This window comes from Corythoichthys intestinalis, chromosome 17 (assembly GCF_030265065.1).
Source record: "Corythoichthys intestinalis isolate RoL2023-P3 chromosome 17, ASM3026506v1, whole genome shotgun sequence".
Lineage (NCBI taxonomy): Eukaryota > Metazoa > Chordata > Actinopteri > Syngnathiformes > Syngnathidae > Corythoichthys > Corythoichthys intestinalis.
In genome coordinates, this window is record NC_080411.1 from 39,346,413 (window position 1) to 39,365,180 (window position 18,768).

Below are 18,768 nucleotides of genomic sequence, written 5' to 3' on the forward strand. Positions count from 1 at the left end.
GCTATATAAATAAATTTGATTTGATTTTAATTTGAAAGGTAACTGATTAATTAAACCCATTATGGTGATGTCATTGTCTAGTTGAAATGACGGATGGATACTCTCACTATGAAGCAGGGAATTCTAATCTCTCAATTATTTAACGTAATGAATGGAATTATAGTTGAAATATGCAACAATCATAATTTTCATCATCATCATCATCATCATTATTTTCCTACGTGATAGAACATTAAAAATGAAAACTAACCTGATTAGTAGCATCCTCAGCCATAGCGCAAATGACGTTTTTATTTCCTGCAGACCTATCGTGTGAAAAAAAAACAATGTGAAGAAAGTTTTTGAACCACGAATGACGATTGTCAAGTTACAATACTTCAAATGATTTAAATGAATAAAGACAAAACCAATGTTTTGGAGTTATGTCTATGTTAGAGAGAAATATGTGGTGAAATGCGTATAAAAGTCATGGCGTGCTATATGCAGTTTACTATTTCTATGACGTCATATTTAGCGTCATAATCAAAAAGAAACGAACGCTTAAAAAAAAAGAAAAAACAGGACTGATCGACAGTTGAATTAATTCAAGGAAACAGTATTTTCAGCTACAACTCAAGGGTGAGTCAGACTTTGTGTACGCCTTCTCTATTACATTAAGTAAACGAGAGCATTGGATGAAAATTTTGATTGCGATTACCTGCAAACAAGCGCGCTTTTACGCTCGTCTTGAAGTGTTGGTCAACTTTGGAATCTCTTAACGGGGAAAACGGCGAAAACGACGAAATCGAGCGGATGGGGCGTTTGTAATCAAATGAAAATGAAATGTGAAGATCACAAATAAAATTGAAACAACGTCTTTCTATGGTATGTCAGGCGATCGATGGGTTAACATGGCTTAAAAGTTGATGAACTAATGTTGAAAAATGGTTGATTTATGATTGATCGGGGAATGTGATCGAAAAGTCATTGAATTATGGATGAGCGGGCGTTTTTTTTTTTTTTTTTTTTTTTGCTAGAAAACATAACATTGATTTAGCGTTGTTCCAGTATTATAAATCGAAATGACGTTTAGGTTTTGTAAGGATTTCAGTGCTGAATCAACATTGAGGGTGCAAAAGTGACGTTTATTCAACGAACAAGATCGACAATGTTGATCCAACATCTTTTCAACGTCGGTCTGCTATCTAGGTTTTTGTAGCAAATATGAAAATTTATGCATTGCTGGGTAATGGTTGCCAAGTCGTTTCAAACCTCCTAAAACCACGGAAATGCCCCCAAAAATAAAACAATTACACATACATTATGCCATTGCATTACGCTTACTGAAACAATGCATACGTGAGAAACTGATTTTCATTCAAAATTGTATTTTAAAGTAACATACATGAACAAAATAAGTACAAATGACTTACATTATGCACAGTGACAGATTTTGAAGATAACACAAACATTGACTTTTTTACATTATAAGGAAATAAGTAGCCTAACATACGTAAATGAACAAAAATACAGTAAGTCTAAAGTGCACATAAACTATACTGCCAAATGTATCACATTTGACACAAGCATGTCTAAACCTCATTGCAGTAAAAAAAAATGTTTACCTTAAAACCTTATTTTGTTCAATCTCACTTTAGTTATATTTGTTTTACCACGGGTACTGCATGCAATGCTTTGTATCATTTATGATACACATTAGAGAACATATATATATATATATATATATATATATATATATATATATATATATATATATATATATATATATATATATATATATACAAATTAATCTTTTAAAAAAATGTAAAAAAAATAAATAAATAATAATAATAATATATATATATTTTTTACGTTTAGCAGTGGTTCTTAACCAAGCCAAAGGTACCGAATCCCACAGGTTTCACATGGGGATTCACCGAACCCTTCGGAATTAGATAATAAAGCATTTTTTCAAATTTAAAAACCAATAAATCTGAGCTAACAAGCTCATAATTGAGCAAATCCCGTTGAAAATTCTTCTCATTTTGACAGCATGCTATATAAACAGGTCAAAATTTGAGACCACACTGCTCATTTTTCTGTTTTATTCCCTCATACCAAGTGTGAGTCAACCTTCCACTGAGCAAACCGGTTCCTCCTCCCATCAAATTGAGGACTAGCAGTAAAAATAAATGGATTAAGCCTGTAAATTGGGAGCAAACCAGTCCAAAACCTGGTCTGAAAAGCCACTTTGCCTAGATTTAATCAGTATAATACGTATAATAATATAATACGTATAATATAATTACGTATAATAGGGCTCCGCATCTCTATACCTTCGCCGAACCCCATAGACTTACTCACCGAACCCAGGTTAAGAACCACTGACATAAAGCTTTCAAAATGAAAAAAAAAAAAAAAAAGGGAATTTTCTGTTCATTATTTCTGGGGTCAGCCATTATAGGGTTAACATGATGTTCTGAACCTCCGCATCAGAGAAAATAAGTCTCTCAACTCTTTCCTTTCTCTTAAAGAGCTGATCAATTTTCCGTTGTGTTTACCTTTTTTATCTCATTAATTTAAAAAGATTGTTCTTTTTTTTGTCCCAGAAAACATGTGCATTTGAACCAATCAGAGCTAAGTATCCATGCGGATCTCATGTCAGTATATGACAGTCAATTGAACTGGCAACTGAAGACCCGGTTAGAGAGGGTGGTTAGCTGAGCGCATGCACACAGCAACACGACACATCAGACACGCTGGGAGAACTCCGTGCTGTCCGTGGAATAAATAAATAATAATAATAAATATAGGTGGAAACGGATTACTTTATTATGATTGTTGTTAACGCCTGTGTATGTAAATCTTACGTTAGTAGATTGTTTTCCTCTTGGAGATGCCTGTGTGGCAACCAGGCAGATTGTTTTTAGCATGGGGTTTTGACATTTGCCGTCATATATTCTTGCCGGTACAGCGTTCTAGCCCGTTCCGGCCCACTTTCACCCCTGGCGGTAGGTGGGTCCCACACTTTTCTCTATGGCGTGGCACCTGGGGCGTGGCCTCCTCTTCGCCTGGGCTGCTGGTTCCGGGGGTGGAGAGGTGTCGGGGCTCCTGTAGAGTTGCCAAAGGTTCTGGATTGTGTGGGACATCCTGGAATTTAGAAAGTTCTGATTGGTACCGTGGCCCAATCAGAACTTCCTAAGTTGTGGGTTCAATCCCCAATCCAGGAATGTTGGTAAACCTAGGCTCCAGTCCCGCACCGCCCCATGGCGGCTTCTCGGCGCTTTCCTGCTCCACCCTTCCCCTCTCTTTTCTACCCGGGTATCCCTCCATGGGCCCTGGCGCGGGTCGCTGGCTGAGTGTCGGTGGGTGTCGCCCACTCCAGGTTAGGGAGGAGATGGCCTTGACAACAGTCATAAAAAAATAAAATGGGGTGGGGGGAAGCCTGAGAATGGTTATTTTCTTTCTATACTCCAAATGGGCTTGCTTACACGGCCGACAGTTGGGGCAAACTGTCCGTATGTGCGTGCATGCTATCAATCCAAATAAACTTTGAATATAATACTAAACGGGGATTATTTACTAGTATGTTATTTGTGCACTCTTTTTGGAAATCAAAATATGATTACCCTAGAATGACGTTGAGCCAGAATGTGTAGTCCAATGGTTCTTAACCTGGGTTCGATCGAACTCTAAGGGTTCGGTGAGTACGTCTCAGGGGTTTAGCGAAGGTAATGATACGCAGAGCCCTATTTTCGTATGCTGATTAAATCTAGGCAAAGTGGCTTTTTATACCAGGTTTTGGAATGGTTTGCTCCCAATTTACAGGCTTAATCCATTTCTTTTAACTGTTAGTCCTCGATCTGATGGGAGGATCGAGGAATTTGTTAGCTCAGTGGAAGGTTGACTGACTCGCACTTGGTTTAAGGGAATACAACAGACAAATGGGCAGCGTATGCTGTCAAAATGAGAAGAATTTTGAACGGGGATTTGCTAAATTATTACCCTGCTAGCTTAGATATATTGGTATTGAATTTGGAAACAAGTTGCTTCATTATCAAATTCCGAAGGGTTCGATCAATCCACATGTGAAACTTGTGGGGTTCGATATAGCAAGGTTAAGAACCACTGGTGTAGTCATTTGTTTTGATGCTCCTGCCCATGCGGGTCAGTTTGCTCAGCGCATCTCGGACTGCAAATTAGTGCACATGAGTGATTTTTGAACAGGCTCAATGGAAAAAGGCAGTCTGAACAGGCACGCCAAAAAACAGATGACAAATAATTGGAATTGTGCATTAAGACTAGGGCTGGGCGATATGGCCTTAAACATGTATCACGATAAATTGAGCTGATTTATCTCGATAACGATAAATGACGATAAATTCGCCCAAGCGGACTGTTATATAATTTGAAAATCTGAATCAATGCATGAAATACAGATTAACTATTTCTTGTTGATTTATTTACCAGCATTCAATTTGATATACTGTATTTAACAATTGTACATGCAGTCTAAACATTAAATTTATAAAAATTAGGGCTGTCAAAATTATCGCGTTAACTGGCGTTAATTAATTTTTTAAATTAATCACTTTAAAATATTTGACGCATTTAACGCACTTGCCCAGCTCAGACATATTTAAATGTCACTAGAGTGAAAGGCCCACCTGTTAATTGTGTTTTGCGGAGTTTTGCTGCCCTCTGCTGGCGTTTGGGTGCGACTGATTTTATAGTGTAAGTAATTATTGCCATCAACAATGGCGGGCTACTAGTTTATTTTTTGATTGAAAATTTAACAAATTTTATTAAAACGAAAACATTAAGAGGGGTTTTAATATAAAATTTCTATAACTGATTTAGAACTGATTTATTGTTATAATAAACAAATACAGTCCTTATGTACCGCATGTTGAAAATATATATCCATCTTGCGTCTTATCTTTCCATTCCAACAATAATTTAGAGAAAAATATGGCATATTATATAGATGGTTTGAATTGCGATTAATTACGATTAATTAATTTTTAAGCTGTAATTAACTCGATTAAAAATTTTAATCGTTTGACAGCCCTAATAAAAATGTATTGTAAGCAATAAGAATTCAAGTATGAACATTTATAACAGCGTGTATGACTTGAACAATGTACATTGTCAAAATCAATATGCCTGTGCAAACATGTAATTGTAACACAAATGACTTGCAGCTTGAACAGTACACTTCAAAAAGACAACTTATTGTTAATGGCTGCTGTGATATAATTATTAAATACAAGTGTTTACTTTATGGTTTAAGGGTCCCCCCCCCGTGCATTTTTTTCATAAATGCACGCACAATAAAAATAGCTGGGGCCATTTCTCGGTCATTATAAGTTTCGCCGTTGGATTGTACTTTATGCAGAATTCTTTACCATCACAAAAGCTATCAGAGGAATCACACACACAGACAGATACAAAATAACGCCACATAGTAATTGCTAGATGCAGTCCGTGCCCAATCCACTCATTAAGTTCTGCCGTTTCGACAAGGTTAGAGCCTCTATCCGACTCCATAACGTTCATTTGTAGCGTTAGCCGCTAGCTAGCGTTAGCCTGGCTACCAGTAGAAAGCACTGAAAGCACTATCTCCGGAAATCGTGAGAACAAAGGAGGACAGCGGGTGAAAGCCCGTCTGGATGCCACCAAGAGTCTACTAAATGTCGGCTGAAAGTTTGGTGAACCTCCCTTAAGCCACACTCCATCACGTTTTGCTTGTAGAGTTAGCTGCTAGCGTTAGCTTACCGGGCTTTTGTTTGATTGGCTTCCTGATGATCACGTGACTCCCTACGTAAGCACATTCACTGTTTTCTTAAAGGGGAATGAACATAGACGAACAACACAGAATCAAAGCGGGATGAAAAGACTATTTTCTTGTTTTATTAATTTACCGAATTTACCGACATGGTCAAAATTACGTCGGTCATCGTTAAGAATTTCGGTGACGGTAAATTTTCGGTTTACCGCCCTGCTCTAATTAAGACCTGCAGTATGAACCTAGCCTGTTGGCCTAGAATGTTGGTGCCAGGATTAGTGATCAGGCAGCATAGAATAGGATGTCAACATATTCACATATACAAGTGATTCACATTTTACTGGGTTCTACACTTCACAATTCCATTGCTGATTTGTGTATGCTCTACCCCGCCTCATCACATCACGTCTCTTTTTGACTCATCCCCCCCTCCTCTTTCTCCTCGGCCACCCACATGGTGTCCACGGGAAATACAATTAGCTAACGATAGCCCCACTATATTCATAGGTAGCATAGGTGTTCAATATATTTCTTGTTGTTGTTTGTTCTTTTCCTCTTCTGTCTCTCCTCTTCTATTTTCTTTTCTTTCCCCCACATAACCCATTCCTGCTCACTGCGTTCTCCTAATGAAAAAAACACAATAATTAATCATAATGGGAGTGTATCATAGTAAGTCCAATGTGATACATTAAAACTGTTCAGATCGTAAGGACACTCAGATTCCCATTTGTGTCAAAGCAGCTGAACAGGACAGGTTAAAATTTTTAAAAATATAATGAAATTAAAAAAAAAAAAAAAAAAAGTATCTGCAAACATGTCTGTAGGTTATATGGGAAGAACTTTGATGGTGACCAGTCCAGGGGATATACCACTTTTCACCGAAGTGCTGGAATAGGCTGCTAGATAAGGGGAACCTAATATTACAGGGAGAACAAAACAAAACTATTGGCAGTTTTCTGTCCCACTTGTCCTCATTGGGGTCTTAATTAATTAATTAATTAATGGTGGGATTCAAAACAAAAAGCCGTGCAGTCAGTCACTCCTCCTTATCCTCACGAGGGTCATGAGGGTGCTGGAGCCTATTCCCATGGGCAGGAGGTAGTTTCCACCCTAAACTCACCCTGAAGTAGTTTCCACCCTAAACTCACCCTGAATTGGCCAATAGAGAATCATTTTCACTTGAACACTTTGAAGAAAATTTTATTGTTTGAAAGCAACATTTAAAACAGTGAACAGCAAAATTTATCATTCATAATAATGATCTTTCAAGTACACAAAAATGTTCAGTATTGCTTGTGTTTGCGCATATTTATTTTGACAGCATCCATCAAATTTCCAAGTCATAGTTTGGGTTTTAAATGTCTTTTGTGGGACAATCATTGGCTTCTATTTGACACAAAAATCAGAAATTGATAAGAAACAGAATTGTGATTACTTTGTCGTCTAACTTGCATCAACTCAATCTTGAAAATGTGCCAAATGCAATTTGGTTTCAACACTTCTTGGCCTTAAGCCTTTAAGAACTTACATTTGATTGTATGCCTTCCTGTCACTACTTCTAAAGTTTGGTTTACCTGGTTTCCTTAGATATTTTATTGTTGGGTTGAGCAAAGGAGCAAGTGGGGGTAGCTTAGTCTGAGTAGTCGGTAGCATGTTGCCTCCTTTATGGGACAGAAGACTGATCTCTCTACTGAGAATCTCCATTTGCTGGGACTGCCTTCTCACAAGTTCTTGTAGATCCAATATCTCCTTTCTGTCATCCCGCCTGCTGCAGTCTTGAAGCTGTTTGCCCTTAGAACACACACACCGTATCATAAACTTTTACATTCCACTGTATACTGAAATGGTACACATGAAATTACAATTTTCTTCTGTCTAGCATCAAGTTTCTGCTCCAGCTCCTTCTTCTGCTCAAAGAGACTATTCAGGCAGAGGAGTCGCTCTGTGTTGCTCCTTGTCATCTCCATCAGAACCCCACGAGCTTTTTCTACTTTGATCTGTGGATTGCATGTACAAAATCAAAATATGAACATAAAGAGATATAGATCAATCACAAAAGTTTGCATACATCCCACTGCTTAATTTCTTTGGCGTGTGCAGCTTCTTGAAGGAGTATTTCCTGTTTCAATTCCTCAACTGTCCTGTTACCAGACAGCGTCTGCAGAACTTCCAGATCGACCTCTCTCCCAAACCTTCTCATCATTAGCTGGTTGCAATTTTTTTGCCGCACTACACCAAAACACAAATTGATTTGATTAGTTTATCTTGTTTCACAGAGTTGAGAGCTAAAGTCTCTTTGGTCTTACTCTGAATCTCAGTATTCTTGTCCTTTCGTTCTTGAATGAGCCTGATATGCTGCTGTCGTGCTTGATTGTAGATATCAGTCTGCTGGTTCTTGTCAATTTCCAACTGCTTCACTCGCTCCTGCAGACGTTTCAGCTCAGTCTTGTTGAGTATCAATGCCAAGCTGAGGTCCAAGGGCACTTGGCCTCTTATATCAAACTCAATCTTAAAGAGCATATGACACGAGAAAAAGTCTTAAATGGCATTATTATGTGAATTAGAATCATATTTTGAGACGATTCGACTATACTGGACTGTCTCAGAAAATTAGAATACACAATATTCTAATTTTTTGAGACAGTCCTGTGTATATATACAGGACTGTCTCAGGAAATTAGAATACACAATATTCTAATTTCCTGACTGTCTCAGGAAATTAGAATATTGTGTATTCTAATTTCCTGACTGTCTCAGGAAATTAGAATATTGTGTATTCTAATTTCCTGAGACAGTCCTGTATATATACACAGGACTGTCTCAAAAAATTAGAATATTGTGTATTCTAATTTTCTGAGACAGTCCAGTATACAACAATTTAGCAAAGCACAGATGACGAGAAATTAGTCTTTTAATCTGCCGGTTAGCCACGCCTACCATTATAGGGCTTTAGCGTCTCCAACAGGTGGATGACGTCAGCGGTAGACTGGGCTCATCGGTTTTACTATTCAGCCCATTGAGGGGGAATTATTCAGAACGAGGAAAACGCGACGAAGAGAGCCGCAAAATGTCATTGTTTCCGTCTCTCTACTCCAATATTTTTACAGGATATTCTTTTTATCCAAGTATTTTTCCCCAATAGCTATATAAATGGCTTGAGAAGGACCAGTCAGCCTGTCGAGGGGGAACTATTCACAACGAGGAAAACGCAACGAAGAGAGCGGCAAAATGTCATTGTTTCTGTCTGTTTACTTCAATATTTTTACAGGATATTCTTTTTATCCAAGTATTTTCCCCAATAGCTATATAAATGGCTTGAGAAGGACCAGTCAGCCCGTCGAGGGGGAACTATTCACAACGAGGAAAACGTGACGAAGAGAGCGGCAAAATGTAATTGTTTCTGTCTCTTTACTTCAATATTTTTACAGGATATTCTTTTTATCCAAGTATTTTCCCCAATTGCTAAATAAATGGCATGGTCATGACAAATAACAGTCTTGTGCTGAATGGAATATGAAATAATAAAAATGCATTTATTCAGGACGACATGGCAAAATTACTCCATAATGGTCAAAACTGTCGACTTCACCTTTACTGTCGCACCTCCCTAACGATACTTTATGACACCTAAATCGGACATATGTCATTTCCCTTCCCCAGCTTCGGAGAATGTAAACAAACCAGAAGGCGTGACAGCTAGCCGACATGCTAACCTGAACCAAGTGATGTTTCAAAGTCTTCGAAGCGGAAAATCACACATAACTATCCTGGATTATTTGACACGACGACCCGGTTGTCGATTGTGTTCGCGGATCGGCAAACCGCCCGACAGAGAGCAATTTACAGTTCGTTCCCCGGAGGAGGGTGGCTGGAGTTGTTGTGCAGCTAACGTGCTGCTGCTAATGAGCATTAGGAGAGCTTTTTACATGCCTATCAATGATCAAACGTAAGTAGTCCTTCATTTAAAGGAAGTTTGTAGTGTTTACTTTGTAATCGCTGTATTCGTATTTGACATAATACAAAACAAGATGTTTACTCACTTCCTCGTAAGTCCAATGGTCCCACAGTAAATATCCACGGTGAATGGGAACCTTTTGAAACTCCAAAAAGGCGCATACGCCTCTCCCTCATACAGAATGATTTTTCTGCAGCCGTTTGGCTGGTGTGATGCGAAAAATAAACGTAATAATCCGCAAAATCAGCTGAATCCTTCGTCCTCATACACAACAGTACACTGTAGCGTGAAGAGGACGTCTTCTACCGTACATGTCACAGCACCCTCCTCCTCAATGCAAGACCGAAGCCGGAAGTCACTCATTTTCATGGCGCAGGATTAAAAAAACTAAATAAAAATAGCAATCGCTTCCACGCACATCCAAGCGGCCCATATCATTCAGGGGCATAAAATACCACGTGTATTATGAAATAAACATGCTTTTTCGTGTCACAGGCACTTTAAAGAAAAAGGAAAGTAAAGAGGTAGTGAGCAGAAAATCAATGGAAAGACAACACTTGTGAATAGTATCTTTAAAAGTATAATACAGGTAGTCCGTGGGTTATGACGTACTCGATTAATGGGGGGGGGGGGTTAGTCACATAAACAATACCTTATTGTACTTTATTAATATCACGCGTTCTAGCCTCACTAAATGTGAAGTTGTTCAGCTTTACAGACAGTAAACAAGGCAATTAAGCTTTTTGAAGCTTTTTACTTCCTTCATTTTTGACAATTTGTAAAGCTGTAACACACATACAGTGGTATGAAAAAGTACATTTTGGAATTTTTCACATTTCTGCATAAAATCCCCATCAAATGTGATCTGATGTTTGTCAAAATCACACCGATGAAACTACCATGTCTGCTATAACAAAAACCACCTAAACATTTATAGGTTTTCATATTTTAATGAGGATCGCATGCAAACAATGACAGAAGGGGGGGAAATAAGTAAGTGAACCCTCTGCATAGGGAGACTTAAAGAGCAATTGAAGCCAATTTTTACCAGACAATTTAAGTCAGGTGTGTGCCCAATCACTGATGAGTGGTTTAAAGCTGCCCTTCCCACTATAAAACACACACCGGGTAAGAATTGTCTTGATGAAAAGCATTGTCTGATGTGCATCATGGCTCGGTCGAAAGAGCTGTCTGAAGACCTGTTATCAAGGATTGTTGATTTGTATAAAGCTGGAAAAGGATACAAAACCATCTCTAAAAGTCTGCATCTTCATCAATCAACAGTCAGATAAGTTGTCTACAAATGGAGAGAGTTTGGCACTGTTGCTTCTCTCCCAAGGAGTGGCCGTCCACCAAAGATGATGCCAAGATTTCAGCGCAGAATACTCAGAAAGGGAAAAAAAAAAAAAAAAAAAGAACCTTAGCGTGTCGGCTAAAGACTTACAGAAATCACTGGCACAGTCCAATATGTCTGTGCACACATCAACTATGTGTAAAACTACATATGGCCAACAACTGTCATTGTTTGCATACTATCCTCATTAATACAGTAATCACTGGCACAGTCCAATATCTCTGTGCACACATCAACTATATGCAAAACTATGTATGGCCGACAACTGTCATTGTTTGCATACGATGTTCATTAAAATATGAAAACCTAGAAATGTTTGGGTGGTCTTAGTTCAAGCAGACACTGTTTTTTCATCTGTGTGATTTTGACAAAGATCAGATCACATTTGATGGTGATTTTATGCAGAAATGTTAGAAATTCCAAAAGGTTCAGATGCTTTTTCATACCACTGTATGAACACTTATGTTCAAAACGACATGCATTTAAACAATTAAATACTTGACACTAGGGCTGCAGCAATCAATTATTTTAGTAGTCGATAATCTATCATCTTCTTAGTTTGAGTAATCGGATTAGGAACATTTAATGTGTTGCAGAATAAATTTTAGGAGGGAAAACAAAGGCTTGCTAAGATTATACTTTCACAAGAGCATTAAACGAGAGCACAAAATTTCAGAGTTTTTCTTCAAACTATGCAGAATTTCACTTTCATTTAAAAATATATTAAAATACCTGAGCTTAGCCTCAAATGGTATTAAAAAAGATAAATGAGCATCTAAGTACTACAAAAGAGCAATTGGCTAACTTGCGTAGCAAAAGTCCGCTAGCTTAAATGCTATGAAATGCAAACTTTTATTTATTTGTCTATTTTTTTTCAATACAACAAATCATTCAAACAGATGTTCCCACAAAAAAACACATACGTTTACCTATAAACTAAATTACGAATGTATTAAAAAAAAAAAAACATCTCCGCTTATGTGGCCTTAACAGGGAGCAGCTGATTCAGCCATGTTAAATGAGTTATGTCATATTCACTGTTGCCACTAAAGGGTGGTGTATCCACCCAAATCAATAAAACTAAATGCAAACACTTTCAAAACAAACCATTATCACGCCACTCCGCTTAATCGAGTACTCGAAGCAGCAAAATTTTATTTGAAGCTTTTCTCCGATCGAATTACTCGAGTTAATCGATTAATCGTTGCAGCACTACTTGATACAAAACAATTGTTCAAACGTCTATCTAGTCTAATCAATATGTATATTTAGTAGATTAAAATAGCATAATTTGCCTGACAAAAGTCCACTATCTTAAATGTGATGAATGCTAACGTATTTACCATTTTCATAGCAAATTGTTCGCACATAACTTCACGAACTGTAGCTGTAAACTTAATTACAAATGCATACACAAACATATATAAGCTGAAACAACTTACAGCCTTAGGTGGGACAAACCAGAGCACAGCTATCCTTTATCCATGTCAAATCTAACGCTGCCACCAGAGGGCAGTGTATCCTCGATCATTAAACAAAATACAATACCTTAGGACTTTTTGGATAGTTATTTTGAGATTTACTTAAGGGGTTAATTCCAATTCAATGCGAAAATTCAGGGTACGTTGCCAGTGTAGTAAAGGAACTCGTTAGTAAACCGGGGACTACCTGTATAACACCTTCACTAGTTCTCTTTACCTGGTGTAGTCTTAGAGGAACCACAACATCTAGTTGGTTTATCTTCTGCTGTTTCTCCCTGTTGACTTGCTCCAAGTCATCCTCTGCTGCTTTGCGATAGATTTTCACTGATTTGAGCTACAAGGTTCGAACAAATAAGCAGAAACACATTTCAGTATGCGGTGTTACTGTATGTGCATACTGGCACTAGTTATGGTGGGGATTTCACCCCTTTTGATTTTGTGACCGCAATCTGTTTCCTTTACTGTCCCTGCATGTAGGATAAATGGGCTTTCACCAGGGGTGAAAGTGGTTCGAATTTCTTGCCGGAACTCCCTGTCAAGAAGGTCGCCACGGAGCCAGAATTTTATTTTTATATTTTTTGGGGGGTTAAACCTCCTCAAACCACTGAAATGCAGATAAAACTGCTTTTGGCAGTTATTCCTATACCATATATAAACAAAAAATCATTTTCATTCAAAATACCGTAATATTTTTTTCAGTGATTTGCAAAATAAGTCAACAAAAACAGAAGTAACCACAACCTGTCTAATCCCCCCCCACACACACACACATTTCCGAAATGCAAATCCTCAATTTTAACTAGTTAAGAACATTGAATGTACATTAAAATTGAAGCTAATGTAAATGTTTTTTTTTTTTTTTTTTTTTTTTTTTTTAATAAGGATATAAGTAATATGCAGTCAAGGCCAAAAGACACACCTCATTCAATGCATCACAAATGAAGGTCCCTACCCCACTGATAAAGCAATAAATTCCACTAACCAAGCCTGAAAAGGCATACCTGTGAAGTCAAATACCATTCTAGGTGACTCCCTCTTGAAGCTCATCAAGAGAATAGCAAGAGTGTACAAAAAGTAATCGGAGCAAAAGGAAGCTACAAAAATATTATACATGTTTTTAGTTATTTCACCTGTTTTTACTAAGTACATAGTTCCACACATGTTCATCCATACTTCTTTGATGTTCCGTGAGAATTTACAATGAAACTTGATGAGTCTAAATAAATGATGGCCAGTAGATCAAATAAACAAGCCTCTTCAACTCTTTCCTTTCTCGTAAAGAGCTGATCAATTTTCTGTTGCATTGCTCTTTTTTTAATGCATCAATTCACCAAGCGTTTTTTTTTTACACAGTGTTCTGTCCTTACTAAAGGTGAACATTTGACTAGGTTGACAGACAGCAAAACGAGGCAATAGTGGATTTTTTTTTTTTTTTTTTTTTTTTTTTGAAGCTTTTACTTCTTCACTTTTGACTGATCATAAAGCTGCAACACATACATGCACTCATGTTCAAAATGACACACATATTAACAATAAACATTTTACACAAAACAATTGGTGATCATACGTTCCTCCAGTACGATCAATATGTAAATTTAGTAAATCAATTCAGCCCAGTCTGCATAATAAAGTCCGTTAGCTTAGATGCTACGAATGCTAACGTATTCACACTTCTCTCATAGCAAATCGCTGAACATAACCAAGTAAACAGTATCTCCAAACTTAACTACAAATGCCAACACCAACATACATCAACTGAAACAACTTACAGCTTCAAGTGGGCCGAACCAGAGTAAATAGCTGTCCCTTAGCCATGTCAGAAACATTTGCTTCTCAGTCATAAAAGCCTAGTTCAGACACACCCAACTCCGCCAACAGAGGGCATCATTTGACAAAATACAATACTTTAAACAAACCATCACACATAGGATTTTGACAGTTGCCGTCATATTTTCGGGATCAAAGTACCGTCGGAACGGCGTTCCGGGTCGAAAATTCATGCCGGTACGGGGATCCGGCTCGTTCCGGTCCACTTTCACCCCTGGCTTTCACTTGGATAGCACTTCTCCACCTTCAAGGCACTCAAAGCGCTTTGGACACCATCACCTCATTCACTTACTGATGACGCAGCATCAGGAGCAACGTGTGGTTTAGTACCATCCTCAAGGATACGTTGACATGGTGACCAAGCTAGGGGATCAAACCTATAGACCCTACCCACCGACGTCACAAAATCACGTGATCGCTGTATTGTTCCGCCCCCTTGTCCGTCATTTTGTGTCTGTATTATCAATGGTCTCAATTGATCGAGCAACTTATAATGCATTTCATGGAAGACCCGGTGCTTTCGGATGCCGTAAACTCACTTGATGCGTTGCATAAAAGGCATTATGTGGAAAAGCTTCAGTTTATCCATTCGCCAGATCCATATTTGAAGCCTAAATCGATGTTTTTCGACCCGCTGTCTCTGCCGTATTTGCCTGACATCTGCTAGCTACCCTGATATGTACAACTATCTTGTCCACACAAAATCAGCCTATTCTCACAAAAGTTTGAAAAACTTTAAGAGCTTGGAGGCTTATAAATACTTCGTTGCTGGTTGGGTGAAACAGGTCCTCGTCCACGAAAATTCGGCTGGAATCTATCTTGTGCTTGGAAAGGTGAGTTACGAAATTTTCAATTCAAAATCTTTTGTTCTTGCTAACATCCACTGTCAAGTCTAATGTATTTCATGTCATTTGTCAATGGAGTTAGGGCTTTTAATGTTTATATGGTTTAGCGATAGTACTCTCACTACATACATACATGTATGTTGTCGGCGATTAGCCTAGCAATGATCTTAATTGTGGTTGTCAGCCCAAAACCCTCCAAATATATATTAAATGCATCTTACCAGATATAAAATGACTACTACATAATCTGTGGTAATCGTTTGGAGCCCAGTTTTCCCGTCGAATTGCAGCAGCACATCTCGCTCTCTCCTCTCCGGGTCTCTCGGAATCCGGTAGAACTTCAAGTCTCTCCGTCTATCTTCTCTGTTATTGCAACCGACCGCCACACACGCCTTCACCATTTTGATTATTAATGTTAACGAGCAGAAAAACACGTCGTAAATAGGAGGAATGTACGTAGCCGTAACAGGTAAACACGATGTGTTGACGGACAATTGGGCGGTACCAGTCAGGAGGACGGAGTTGTGACATCACGTGGGTAGGGTCTATAGGCTGTATAGTAGATCCACTTCAGTGCTGTATAGACCCTACCCACGTGACGTCACAACTCCTTCCTCCTGACTGGTGCCGCCCAATTGTCCGTCAACACATCGTGTTTCCCTGTTACGGCTACGTACATTCCTCCTATTTACGACGTGTTTTTCTGCTCGTTAACATTAATAATCAAAATGGTGAAGGCGTGTGTGGCGGTCGGTTGCAATAACAGAGAAGATAGACGGAGAAGACAGAGAGACTTGAAGTTCTACCGGATTCCGAGAGACCCGGAGAGAAGAGAGCGAGACGGGCTGCTGCAATTCGACGAGAAAACTGGGCTCCAAACAATTACCACAGATTATGTAGTAGTCATTTTATATCTGGTAAGATGCATTTAATATATATTTAGAGGGTTTTGGGCTGACAACCACAATTAAGATCATTGCTAGGCTAATCGCCGACAACATACACGTATGTATGTAGTGAGAGTGCTATCGCTAAACCATATAAACATTAAAAGCCCTAACTCCATTGACAAACGACATGAAATACATTAGACTTGACAGTGGATGTTAGCAATAACAAAAGAAGTAACTCACCTTTCCAAGCACAAGATAGATTCCTGCCGAATTTTCGTGGACGAGGACCTGTTTCACCCAACCAGCAACGAAGTATTTATAAGCCTCCAAGCTCTTAAATTTTTTCAAACTTTCGTGAGAATAGGCTGATTTTGTGTGGACAAGATAGTTGTACATATCAGGGTAGCTAGCAGATGTCAGGCAAATACGGCGAAGACAGCTGGTCGAAAAACATCGATTTAGGCATCAAATATGGATCTGGCGAATGGATAAACTGAAGCTTTTCCACATAACGCCTTTTATGCAACGCATCAAGTGAGTTTACGGCATCCGAAAGCACCGGGTCTTCCATGAAATGCATTATAAATTGCTCGATCAATTGAGACCATTAACAAAACAGACACAAAATGACGGACAAGTGGGCGGAACCATAGCGCGAGCACGTGATTTTGTGACGTCGGTGGGTAGGGTCTATTGGCACCATGGAAAAAGTGCTTAGAAAATGGATTTCGTTCCACTGAAGTGGAGCTACATGACCTCTGCTTCATAATATACATACGTTGCTAATTAGTACAAAAAAAAAAGTTCTACTCACGGTTTCCAGTCATTTTTTACTCAGTAGCGTTTTCGTGTCGGTCTTTTTTTTCCCCGTGGCGCAATGATATCGATACGGCGGAGTCGTATCGTCAGTGTGTGAAGCCATTTTAGGTCACGTGCACTAATAGGAGACGAGGATTGTTGCTATGGGGTTGTAAAACAAACAACATGGCGGCGACCGTGTCAAGCTACGACACGAGCGAAGATGAGCAAAAGATAAGAAAACCGCATTCGAAATTTAGTCAAAAGGCATCGAAACGATGCTATATGCATTTCTCATCTGTCCAAGGGCGAAAAAGGGTAGGAATTTGGCCGAAACGGTGGGCAACTTGCTAAGCCTTCGTGGCTACGCTAGACAATGGCTTTCTCTCCATGCTCCGTCGAAGGATCTTGCTGAAAATGTTAAACATTGCCTCGACATGGATTTTTAACGACATTGACTACAGGTAAGCCCCACACATGCCTTTTGTTGTGAATAACTATGGGAGTTGGGGGGCTTCTGGTCAGATCACATATGAAGTTAAGACTTGCAATGTGAATTCTGGGCTGTGGCGGTCATTATCATGATGTTAGATTGTTAACTTTGAGCAAAACGTTTAGATTGACAAACAACATAGTATTTAGTTTGTTTAACTGTAGTTCCAAAAACCTATTTGATAATTTTATCCAGGAAAAAATGGCAGAATAGATAAACCAAGATAATTTGGATTGGAAGATTATGTAAATATGATATGGATGAAACAGTTCTCACATGGTTTGTGTGTGTGTGTGTGTGTGTGTGTGTGTGTGTGTGTGTGTGTGTGTGAGTGTGTGTGTGTGTTTTTCAGAACTGAAACACCCTTCACTGACAGCTACAACTTCTTCTGTGAGACCGTCGTCCATTAAAAGATTAGAGTTGACCAGGAAGTGCTGCGAATGGACAAGCTTGTGGAAATATGGCTCAATTGGGACCATGGAAAAAGTGCTTAGAAAATGGATTTCATTCCACTAAGCTGGATCTATGCGTTCAATGCATTTTTTCAAAGCCAATACCCTCCTAACTCAGTCACCAGCCAGAAATGTATCTTGATGTGAATACACAAAAATACAGATCTAGTGTTGCCGTTTTTGCTTGTTTTAAGTGTTATATTAATTCTGGCAACACGTAATCTTTATCAAATGTCATAAACACATCTACCAAACATTTGAAAAAAGTATTGGTGCCTTAGTATACACATAGGTGAATTCAGAATGAGAAATGTAGCTAATTTCTTGAAGGAAAAACTTCAACATTAATTATTTGCACCCAGCACAATGAAATATATATTGAATTAAGCTCAAGGCTTATGTGTCATATATTAAAAATATCACAACCTACTATGCAATGAAATATATAAAATAAAAAATGCACACCATGATCATAAATGGCTGAAAATCAACCGAATTGCTGTCACACCCTCCTGAATCTGAATCATGGCAAAAATGGAATAAGACAAAAAATTACAGGGTGATCAAAACATAACATGTGCCAAAATCATCAGGTGATACTTTAAAAAATGAAAGACATCACAAAAGAAGTGATGGACACATGTTGAAGATAACTTCCAAGTTTTATTTCATGTTTCACAAGTGCTCAAATGTGAGCACACCCAGCAGCACGGACAAAATCAAGCCATGATGAGAATTCCTCTCAAACGTGTGCATGTCGCAGTCATTGTCTTGATTGCAACTGTTGTTCGATATTTCACATCATCAGTACTTGCTGGACGTGTTGGTATGTTAAAGACAAAGTTCATTATCCATCTTCATGGCACATAACGTATGTTATACACTAAGTGTATGTTCCACCAC

The 18,768-nt window shown here is 38.5% G+C and overlaps 2 protein-coding genes across 3 annotated transcripts in view; both read right to left on the bottom strand.

Annotated features, from left to right (window-relative positions):
• LOC130905910 (cilia- and flagella-associated protein 44-like) overlaps positions 1-413 on the bottom strand; it is a 74,701-nt gene extending 74,288 nt beyond the window's left edge. The window contains exon 1 of the mRNA XM_057819692.1: positions 251-413. Coding sequence (XP_057675675.1) covers positions 251-274 — 24 coding nt within the window. The 5' untranslated portion in view covers positions 275-413. The remainder of the gene's footprint in view (positions 1-250) is intronic.
• Positions 414-6,966: 6,553 nt separating this feature from the next.
• Positions 6,967-18,768, bottom strand: part of LOC130905686 (cilia- and flagella-associated protein 44-like) — a 43,059-nt gene continuing 31,257 nt past the window's right edge. Inside the window, exons 30-34 of one of the 2 annotated variants that reach the window (XM_057819285.1) lie at positions 12,775-12,891; positions 8,074-8,191; positions 7,836-7,996; positions 7,630-7,764; positions 6,967-7,558 (exon numbers count right to left, since the gene is read on the bottom strand). In XM_057819285.1, the coding sequence (XP_057675268.1) occupies positions 7,292-7,558; positions 7,630-7,764; positions 7,836-7,996; positions 8,074-8,191; positions 12,775-12,891 (798 nt within the window). In that variant the 3' untranslated portion in view covers positions 6,967-7,291. Of the gene's footprint in view, positions 7,559-7,629; positions 7,765-7,835; positions 7,997-8,073; positions 8,276-12,774; positions 12,892-18,768 lie in introns of both variants that reach the window. The other variant, XM_057819284.1, reaches the window with a different exon arrangement.